Source organism: Cervus canadensis, chromosome 4, assembly GCF_019320065.1.
Source record: "Cervus canadensis isolate Bull #8, Minnesota chromosome 4, ASM1932006v1, whole genome shotgun sequence".
Classification (NCBI taxonomy): domain Eukaryota; kingdom Metazoa; phylum Chordata; class Mammalia; order Artiodactyla; family Cervidae; genus Cervus; species Cervus canadensis.
Window position 1 is genome coordinate 66,002,950 of NC_057389.1, and position 11,296 is coordinate 66,014,245.

The following is an 11,296-nucleotide window of genomic DNA, read 5'->3' on the forward strand; positions in this document are numbered from 1 at the left end:
AGTCCAGATTTTCAAAAAATTTGTGTTTTAGAGTTCATCTTTAGTAAAATTTTTGGTTTCAGGTACTGGTCATTTAAAAGTTCATTCAGATTCTTACCTTGTGCTAAAAAGGTTTCATTGCTGCCCCTTAATACACATGCTGCAGCTTGATGATAAACATTTTGATTCTTTCTGGAGAACCGATGTTTAAGAAAACGGTTTCACATGTTGATGTGTGCCTGTGTGTGAATGTAGATGTGCAGGTGTGTTCTGAAGCCACTTGTTTGTTTTTTTCCCCTAAACAACACTACAGGGGTTTTGTCAAATTAGATTGAACCTATAATTTGAAAAATCATTTACTGTGTGACCTACAGGCTTAGGAATAGTATAGTCAAAGACATTTCATCCTTATTTCTGTTCTTGGGCTTTATTAAATAGGTAAGATTGGCCTTTTTATGGCAGTTGGAGAAAATCACCTGGAAGTTGAGGATTTTGTGTATGTTTTTCTGTTGCCCTGCAAGATAGCAGCTAATTGGATTTTTTGGGTTAAGTTTGCCTTCTGTATAATTTTTAGATTATATAAAATTAGAAAAATGAAAAGGTCCCCTTTACTGTCTCAGCCTGTTACTTTAATGACATGTGAGCAGAATGCCTTATTTTGTAACCTTGTTTAACTTGTTGCTACTAGGACTTGAATTTCTGTGGCACTAGTTAAGTAAGTTAAAAAAGTTAAACCTTCTCTTTATTAAAGAGGAAATGTGATGGTGATGTCTGTAGTACAAGGTAAACCATAATTGTGATTTACCTTAAATAGGTATAACTTTTATGGGATATACAGTATAGCTTTTGTGAATTCTTTACATGATAGCATTATCTTTTTATAATTTTTTTCCAAAGATAAATGCATAGTTTTCTTCTATGGGAAATAGAAACAGCTTTTTGATGTAATACTGAAAACCTCAAAGATCATGTTGTTTCTTAATTTTTGCCTTTTGCATAAGCCTCTTTATAACATATATCTTTAAAGCAGTTACTAAGTCTTTAGGAATGTGTAGCCAGAACTATGTTAGTATTGCTTATAAAACTTTAGTTAGGTTCAATATATATATGTATACGTCTATATATAGGTATAGAGATTTGCATTTTTTTTCCCTTTATTTATTTATTTATTTTTTCAGTGGGTTTTGTCATACATTGATATGAATCAGCCATAGATTTACACGTATTCCCCATCCCGATCCCCCCTCCCACCTCCCTCTCCACCCGATTCCTCTGGGTCTTCCCAGTGCACCAGGCCTCAGCACTTGTCTCATGCATCCCACCTGGGCTGGTGATCTGTTTCACCATAGATAATATACATGCTGTTCTTTCAAAATATCCCACCCTCACCTTCTCCCACAGAGTTCAAAAGTCTGTTCTGTACTTCTGTGTCTCTTTTTCTGTTTTGCATATAGGGTTATCGTTACCACCTTTCTAAATTCCATATATATGTGTTAGTATGCTGTAATGTTCTTTATCTTTCTGGCTCACTTCACTCTGTATAATGGGCTCCAGTTTCATCCATCTCATTAGGACTGATTCAAATGAATTCTTTTTAATGGCTGAGTAATATTCCATGGTGTATATGTACCACAGCTTCCTTATCCATTCATCTGCTGATGGGCATCTAGGTTGCTTCCATGTCCTGGCTATTATAAACAGTGCTGCGATGAACATTGGGGTGCACGTGTCTCTTTCAGATCTGGTTTCCTCAGTGTGTATGCCCAGAAGTGGGATTGCTGGGTCATATGGCAGTTCTATTTCCAGTTTTTTAAGAAATCAACCACTTGTAAAAGAATGAAACTAGAACACTTTCTAACACCATACACAAAAATAAACTCAAAATGGGTTAAAGATCTAAATGTAAGACCAGAAACTATAAAACTCCTAGAGGAGAACATAGGCAAAACACTCTCCGACATAAATCACAGCAAGATCCTCTATGACCCACCTCCCAGAATATTGGAAATAAAAGCAAAACTAAACAAATGGGACCTAATGAAACTTAAAAGCTTTTGCACAACAAAGGAAACTATAAGCAAGGTGAAAAGACAGCCCTCAGATTGGGAGAAAATAATAGCAAGTGAAGAAACAGACAAAGGATTAATCTCAAAAATATACAAGCAACTCCTACAGCTCAATTCCAGAAAAATAAATGACCCAATCAAAAAATGGGCCAAAGAACTAAACAGACATTTCTCCAAAGAAGACATACAAATGGCTAACAAACACATGAAAAGATGTTCAACATCACTCATTATCAGAGAAATGCAAATCAAAACCACAATGAGGTACTATTACACGCCAGTCAGGATGGCTGCTATCCAAAAGTCTATAAGCAATAAATGCTGGAGAGGGTGTGGAGAAAAGGGAACCCTCTTACACTGTTGGTGGGAATGCAAACTAGTACAGCCGCTATGGAAAACAGAGATTTGCATTTTGTCTTGTAAAATTTTATTTGAAAAAATTCTTCCTGTAGGTAATGGGAAACAAATTTAATAGTGCATATGCCACTCTTAGCGTTTCTATATTTGAAAATAGCCCACGATTTAAACTTGTAATTCTAAAGTTAAACCAGCAGCCTACTACAAGCACATTCTTTGATTGAGTCATTGGTTATAAACTTACTGCTGATAAATGCGTAGAAAGACAACCAGTTTGGGGAACTTCTGAGTTGGTGGGACACTGTCGATTAATTAACAATGTACTGTACGAATTAAGTGATGCTTTAACTCTGATTTTACATTTTAAAGTTAAGACATGGGCATTATGTCAGCAAACTTAAGGGCATTATGTCAGCAAGCTAAAACATTTTTTTCTTGTGCTTTTAATGTATCTCCTTACATGATCTGAGAGACGATTCAAGCCTTTAGAGAGAAATAACTGAGGAAAAGGGGAAACATCTTCTTGGGATGAAGCTTTTCCTTATGGTGATGGTTTAATTACAGATTCAAAAATCAGAAGGAAATTTCATGGATTAAGTGTATAGCTTCTGTAAACACATTTCAAGAAATTACCATTGTAACTTGATAAGATACGATTTTTTTATGTAAACATCATTGCAAATCAAGGAGTAGAAGCTCAGCTAGATTTATTACTGTGCAAGAGAGTAAGTACCTATCTCAATTATTCTTTTTCTTTTCCAATATAAAGTTTGCTGAATGTACAAGAAGAGTTTATCACTTAGGGCATAGAATTTTTTAGGGGTTGGGAGCGGGGAGCTCTGTCAGGCAATTACCTAGAAACAAAGATTGTCTTGGTTTGATCTGAAATGTAAAACTTGAAGCTATTCTTGAACTAACATGGAAAAATAAAATGGCTATTGTTTAAAAAAAAATGATAGAACAATATTGTTGACAAGATATGAATTAAGTTTATTTTCTACAAACTGTTATTGATGAAGACATGGATAATATATTCATGTTTCTGAGAAGTAATCTGTACATGGGGGGAGGGAATAATAAATATTATTTCTAACCAAAAAAATAAAAAAAAATAAAAACTTTCATAATTTCTATTTCATTATTAACTACATAAGTTCCAAAAGAGCATTTGGGTTTCTCATTTTAAAATGAGTAAATACTCATTGAGCTATAAGCTTTATTATCTCTAAGTAAAACTATTAAAATTCACTATTTATTTTTAAATTGATGATTCACAAGTGGAGTGAACTGACTTGAGATTTGGAGTCATTTGACATGAGATTCCTATACTAGAGATGTCAATATTATTTTAATTTATTCCATTTTTTAAAACTTGACATTTGTGGTCAGCTTTTCTTGATTCTAGTCCTGGTTGTCTTGTCACTGTCTCCAGATACTATATAATTAGTTAATTTTTCCTCCATGAAATAATTTGACTCCTTAAGATTTTCAGATTTGTTCTCTTACTCTTTCATTAATATTATGATTATGGCATCTATATGTCTTCACTCAATATTTTTTTTTGAATATCAGATCCTAACAAATGCTTGCTAATTATAAATTTTATGATATTCTTCTTTCATCTTATTTTCATGTCCAATTCTGAACTTTTATCTCTCCACGAATCTATCACTCTTTTAATATTAACTTCAATTTTTAAGTCATTCTCCATCTTGTTAATGATGTTTCTGCTCAAGAGTCATGTAGGATAGGAATAAGGTCCTTAGAAGGGAAATATATGAATTTTCAAAAATACTGTCCATTCACATGCAAGAATGCTTGAACTATTTTACATTCTCATTAGCTACATAAACAGAAATAGCATTTTCTTTCATCACAACCTCAAAAATAATTTTCTATTGCTTAATTAAAAAGAAAACACTTTGTAAACATATTTGTAAGAAATGGTTTCTCATTCTTATAATTATATGAATTTTCATTACTGATTTGAGTAGCTGTCTATTTATTAGTAGCTGTTTATTAGTCTTTCAGATTTCTTCTTCACTAAATTGCTTTAAAATCATTACTTTATCCCTTGTGAAAGCAAAATGGTAGAAACATAATTTCATATTTTTCATATATATTTCCAATTCTCATGTAGTCATGGCAGGTTAGGGTTGCAAAGAGTTGGACATGACACAGCACAGCACACAGCACAGCTTACTTAGTATATAGGTGAATATCTGCTGTGTGTATGAATGTACACACTTAAAAATCATAAACATCAATACATTTTAGGCCTTATAATGATTTTAAAACTCTGATTCTTGCAAAGTGCTAATCTGCATGAGACTGTTCTGAGTGTCTGAAAAATATACACTCATATAATTCTCACCATTTTCCCATTATTATAATTTTCACCCCATTTAACAGACATAAAAACTGAAGCAGAGAGAATATGCTAATTTGCCCATGCATATCTAGTGAGAAGGCTGAGTTGTGAAGACAAGTCTCTGACTGCAGTGTTTTTGCCTGACTATATAATATCCAGGGAGAGAAAGAAATACTCAAGTCTAATATTTGTTTTCATGTGTGTATCCTAAGTCACTTCAGTCAGCATTGGTAGGCAGGTTCCCTACCACTGGCACTACATGGGAAGCCATAGGCAATGAAATTAAATTAGGCAAAGTTTGAGATAGGAATGAACTAAATAGTTCTGGATTTCTTTTTTTTTTTTTTGTCTTTTTTTTTTAGTTCTGGATTTCTTGGAGGATTATGCTTCAAAGTATATCTTTCAGAAGAATCATAAATGTGTCTGCAAAAAAAGAGCATGATAATCCAGGCTATCCCAAGTACAGAGTCCCTAGGAGAGCTTGTCTGGTGATTCCAAAGACACAAACAGTAAAAACATACATTTGGAAGTAAACAATGAAAAGTCAATATCAAGTTATATAAACAAAATGAGATCTTCTCTGTAAAGATGAACACTAAAATATAGAAAAGCCATTAAAAGAAAATAAGAAATAATCATATAGAAGAAAAATGTTTTAAAAGATGCACAGTTGTCTCAAATGTCAAAAAAGTAATAGAGTGACACTAGCTATGAATAATAAGAAAATAAAATTAAGTAAACAGTCCATATGTCATATTATCAAAAAGAACAATATATTTACTAATAAATTTAACAAAATAACAGATTTTTACACTTGCAAAATTTTGAGAATAAAGAAACACTAAGAGAAAGAAATTCAAAGATATTCAGTGTTAATCAATTGTAGGATTTATTATTGTTAAATTGGAAACATCACCCAAATTGATTTATAGATGCAATACCATCTCTATAAAATGTTCCAGCTGCTCTTTTTCAGAATTGTCAAGCTAATCCTAAATTTTACATGGTATTTCAAGATACCTAGAGTATCTTAAGCAAGTTTTACTAAGAACAAAGAGAATTCACATTGTAAGGGGAGTGTCTAATTTTCTCTGTTTTTTCCCATCACAAGAAAAATTTGAAGCGACAGACATTAAAGCCCTTGGCACGTAACAGCTCTCGGACAGTGTTACAGCCACGTGTTACAGCTCAGTTTTATTTAGAAATTCTTGAGGCGTGAGGGCATGCCAACCCAAAAGACGTGAAGAGAAGAGAGAGGGAGAGAGAGTGCGCTCATGGGAGAGAGGACCCCCACCCCCGCCCTCCGCCCTTTGGCTTCTCTTTTTATATGTTTTTTTCCTTCCCCTGGGCCTGGCCTATATAAATTGGGCTGGCCAGGAGTGCTGTTTGTTCTGCCTGAGGTCCTCACTCTGGTCCTCAGACCTTCCTTTTTTCTGTTTTCACAGGCTTTTCCCTTCCTAATCTTTTAGCCACCGCCATTCTGGACTCTTTTTTCCTATTCCAACTACCTAACAACACTTTCTGAGTTTTCATTTACATTGAAACTATGGTAATCAAGGCAGTACAGCAATAACAAAAGAATAAATATGTAGATGCATTAAATAGAATTAAGCATTCAGGAGTAATTGTATCCATCTACGGTCAACTGATTTTCCACAGACATACTAAAAAATAAAAATAATGGAGAAAGCAGTGTCTCTTCAATAAATGGTGCTGTGACAACTGGATATAGCAAAGCGAAATAATAAAATTGACCCTGTCTCACACCATACACAAAAAATTACATCAAAGCTACCAATGACATAGATATAAGAACTAAAACTTTAAAACTCAAGAGGGAAACGATCTTTTGACTTTGTATTAAACAATGATTTTCCAGAAATTATGCAAAAACCTTAAGCATTAAAATGTTAAATAATTTGGACTACATCAAAATAAAACAAATTTATAAATTCTAATTCTAAGGATGTTATTAACAGAGTGAAAGCACAACACATTGAAAGGGAAAATATTTGCAAAATATATCTGATAAGAGTCTATTATCCAGAATATAAAAGAAGCCTAAAAACTCAACAACAAAAATACATTTATAACCCAACTTTGTAAGGAATAGTTCAAGACAAGACAAAGAAGAAAGAAAGACGACCTCAACGGAGACAGGTTACCTTTTACTCGGGCAAGGAGGGGTGACAGTTGGTCTAATGACCAGGCTGAGCACGCGAGGGATCAGGGAGGCTTCATATTTAAGGGAAGGTTTGCAGAAGCGATAAGGCAGGTTTTTAGTCAGGCAGGCATTTTGGGTAATCTTTAGCTGAGATGGCAATTGCAGTTGAGCAGGGGGTGGAAAGGTCCAGGCAGGGGATGGAAAGTGATGCAATCTGCCCTGAGTATTGGGGTGGGGTTAAAGTTCAGTTTTGTTATCCCTGAAGTCAGGTGGTTCAACAAGGGCCCTTCTTTTTCCAGGCCTGAGGGAGAAGGGCTTTGAGGTCTTTATCTTCTTTTCTAGGCCTGAGGGCGCCTTCAATTTTAAATGGTCAAAGGAACTACATAGATATTTATTCAAAGAACGTATTCAAATGACAATAAAGACATGAAAAGATGTTCAATATGATTAGTCATTTGGGAAATGCAAATCAAAAAACAATGAAATACCACTTTAGACATACTAGAATGACTATGATCTTTAAAAAGTGGAAGGTAATGAGTTGACAAGAATGTGGGGGGATTGAAAGCTCCCTACATTGATGGTGGAAATGCAAAATTTTGTAGCCATCATGGAAAACAGTTTGGCATTTCTGCAAAGAGTTAAAAATATGACTGAATAATTCTACTTACTGGAAACATGTCCACACAAAAACGTATATGTGAGTGTTAATAATAGTAGTATTCATTATAGTCAAAGTAAAAACATCCCAAACATCTTTTTTTTTTTTTTTCTGAAGTTTTGTTTTCCGGCTGTGCCTTGCAGTATATGAGATCTTAGGTCTCAGACCAGGAATTGCACCCATGTCCCCCTGCACTGGAAGTGTGGAGTCTAAACCACTGGACAATGAGTGAAGTTCTGAAATGTCTATCAATTGTTGATTGGATAAGCAAAGTGTGGTGTATAACCTTGAGTGGAATATTGCTCATTCACATAAAGTAATGAAGAATTGATGTGTGCTTCAACATGAACCTTGAAAATATTATGGTAAGTGAGAGAAACTAGTCATGAAATAATACCACATTTGCAGATTTCATTTATATGCTATGTCCTAAATAGGCAAAAGCCACAGAGACAAAGCATAATGATTGCCTGTAGCTGGGGGAGAAGGGAATGATGAATGACTGCTAGTGGGTATAATTGGTATGAGCATACTTTGGGGGGTTCTTTTGGAATTAGTTAATGATAATGTTTGCACATATCTGTGAATCTACTGAAAAATAACTGAATTCTGTACTTAAAGTGTTGGATTTCATTGTATATGAATTTTATTTTTTAAAATTCCTGAGAATATCCTTTTTTTTTAAAGAATTTTCTACATATCTAAAAAATTGTCATTTTTCTAAAAAGAGATGCAACATATTACTACCCATGGAACATGTCGTTTAAGTATAAAGTCTAATTTTAATTTTAAAAAAAACATTTATAGAGCAATAATAAATTGCATAATAAAGACTGGATTACAGTTATATATACATAAATCAAGTTAATCTCATGAAACATGTAAGGACTGTTTTTAAATATGTAGATTATTTACATTTGCAAATCGCAGAGAATTAATGACTCTTTGGTTGCATCAATGTGTGGGTACTCAACAGAACATTAAAATAGCTGTCGTGGGCATTCAGAGACCATAAGTTTCTTCTAAGAAAAAATTTCCAGTTTTGTGACATAATTTTTGGAAAATATTTTTTTACAGCTGTGTAGAAAATCCTGATTAGCAATTCTAGAAACTTTTTGCTAGTTTTCTAATATCTTCAAATAGATTCTAGTTATCAATATAAGGTTTAGTGATGAATAAAGTCAATTACAATAAAGATGAAGGTTGTGCGGCTTAAACAAATAGATATTTTATGTGGACTCACTAAAATATTCACTTTCTATTTAAAGGCAAAAAAATGTATAAGTCTTTGTTAGCTTATCTAGACATATGACTTATTTGACAGAATTGTCAACATTAACTATCAGTTTCTAAATTCTTTGGAATTAAGTAGGGAAGAGTCAGGAATAAAAGTCAAAACATGGGTTCAAGTAGGGCTAAAATGAAGACCAAGTTCATTTAAGATAAGTAATTGTTAAATAGAGATTTAAGTGGTTCGACCCCAACCTTTTTTCTTGGATAAAGCAAAATCATAGACTTATACCTGAGTTAAAAGTCAGGTATCCTAAAATCAGGTACTCATGTCTAACAACTAGTGGTATAAAAGAAATTCACAGCGGTGAAGCAGCCTATACTGTTATCTAAACTGTCTTTTTTACCTGTGATGTTTATATAAACTATAAATGAAGGTATTTTAAATTGGAAATAAAAGTGGGAGAATAATATACCAGGAAGAATAAGATGATGCACGGGACCTAAGTTTCCGGGAAGGAGTATTGATTACAGTGGGCATTCAAAGATGCTGTATAAAATTAATTTTCCTTTCCTCAACATTTTCTGAAATCCTTTAGATACCTCTTTGTTTCGAAGACTGTAGATGAGAGGGTTCAGCATGGGGGTGAGGATGGTATAAAAGGCTGATACCACCTTGTCCTGGTCTGGTGTGTGATTAGAAGCTGGTCTCATGTACATAAACATGGCAGCTCCATAGTAGAGTCCAACCACAGACAGGTGTGAGGAGCAGATGGTGAAGGCTTTGCGGCGACTCTCCTTGGAATCCATGCTGATGACAGCTTGAAGGACTCGTGAATAGGAACCAATAATCACAGAAACTGGTAAGACCAGCATCACCACACAACAGATAAAAAGCAATTTTTCAAATGCAGAAGTGTCTGCGCAAGATAGAGGTAAAAGGGCAGCAACATCACAGAAAAAGTGATGAATTTCCAGGGAACTACAATAAGGGAATGAGAGGGCTGCTACAAGCACAATGATCCCATCAAGAGAGCCCAAGATCCAGGAAGCAACAGTCATGAAGACACAGCGTTTCTGATTCATCAAGATGGTATATCGAAGCGGGTGGCATATAGCCACATAGCGATCATAGGCCATGACAGCCAACAGGAAGCATTCAGCTCCAAGTAGGGAAACATAGAAGAATATCTGGATTCCACAACCTGCTAGAGAGATGGATTTCCTGCCAGACAAGTAGTTGAAGGCCATCTTGGGTACAGTAGTAGAGATCAGCATGAGGTCCATGAGGGACAATTGACTAAGGAGAAAATACATAGGCGTGTGGAGCTGGGTGTCCAGGTAGATAAGGAGAACCATGAGAGTGTTTCCCATGAAGGCCACTGTGAAGATGCCCAAGACCAGAGAGAAGAGGAAGATGTGTGTGGGTCTGTGATCAAAGATTCCTAACAGGATGAAGTCCAAGTTGAGGGTCTGGTTTCTCCAAACCATCCTGGATAATTTGCGTTATCTGCAAGATCCAGAATGGGTAGAAACTTGTTTATTAGTTTTCAAATGCATACCAGGTCAATGTACTCAAGTGCACACTATATTGTAAGCATGTATAAGAACTTTTCACCAATTTTCAGTTACCTCTTCTTTGGTCACAATAAGTTATGTGATTTGGTCCATTGCTTTCTAGTCATTTTTTCAGCCCAACTTACCAAATAACAACTTCAATAACTATTTTCCCTATTTCCCAGAAAAGAAAAATGTATATTTATTAACTTACTCAAAGGTACACAGTCAATAGAGAATCTAGGAGAAAAATAATTACAAGTATCTGTTGCTAAATTTTATGAAATATCCTTGATCACATAGTATTCTCTATTGACAGTTGTATTCTTTGTCTTAACATGTCTCCACTTTGTGCTCTCCTAACTACAGAATTCCTCTTCTCTTGATTCCTTCCACCATCTTACCCGCTTCTTATGTATGGTACCAGCCCAGTGAAATGTTGCATTGGAACAATATTGTGCTCAGTTGCTTAGTCCTGCCTGATTTTTTGCGACTCCATGGACTGTAGCCCACCAGGCTCTCCTGTCCATGGAATTTTCCAGACAAGAATACTGCAGTGGTTGCCATTTCATGTTGTTGCCATTTCCTACTCTAGGGGGATCTTCCTGATGCAGCGATTGAACCAGCATATCTTACACCTCCTGCACTGGCAGGCAGATTCTTTACCACTGTGCCTCCTGGAAAGTTCAAATCAATATTATTATCCTCAAAGGGGGATCTATATATCTAATTCAGAGAAAGGCTTAGTAATGTACATTTTAACTTTTCCATCTCAGACTAAGACTCGGAGACTTCTTAATTCATCAAAACTTCCATTATGCTTTTATTTCCCCTTGATATAAAGTAATCTATTTTCCCTTAATTTCTCATCATCTTACTTTTAATTCAGCTTTAAAAAAAATCTAGGTTTT

At 34.7% G+C, this 11,296-nt stretch overlaps 1 protein-coding gene across 1 annotated transcript; it reads right to left on the bottom strand.

The window, feature by feature from the left end:
* Positions 1 to 9,369: 9,369 nt before the first annotated feature.
* LOC122439237 (olfactory receptor 2M4-like) lies at positions 9,370 to 10,319 on the bottom strand. The gene is given in 2 exon segments (XM_043464328.1): positions 9,370 to 9,401; positions 9,404 to 10,319. Coding segments are annotated over 2 exon segments (948 nt in total).
* Between the last annotated feature and the right edge of the window lie 977 nt (positions 10,320 to 11,296).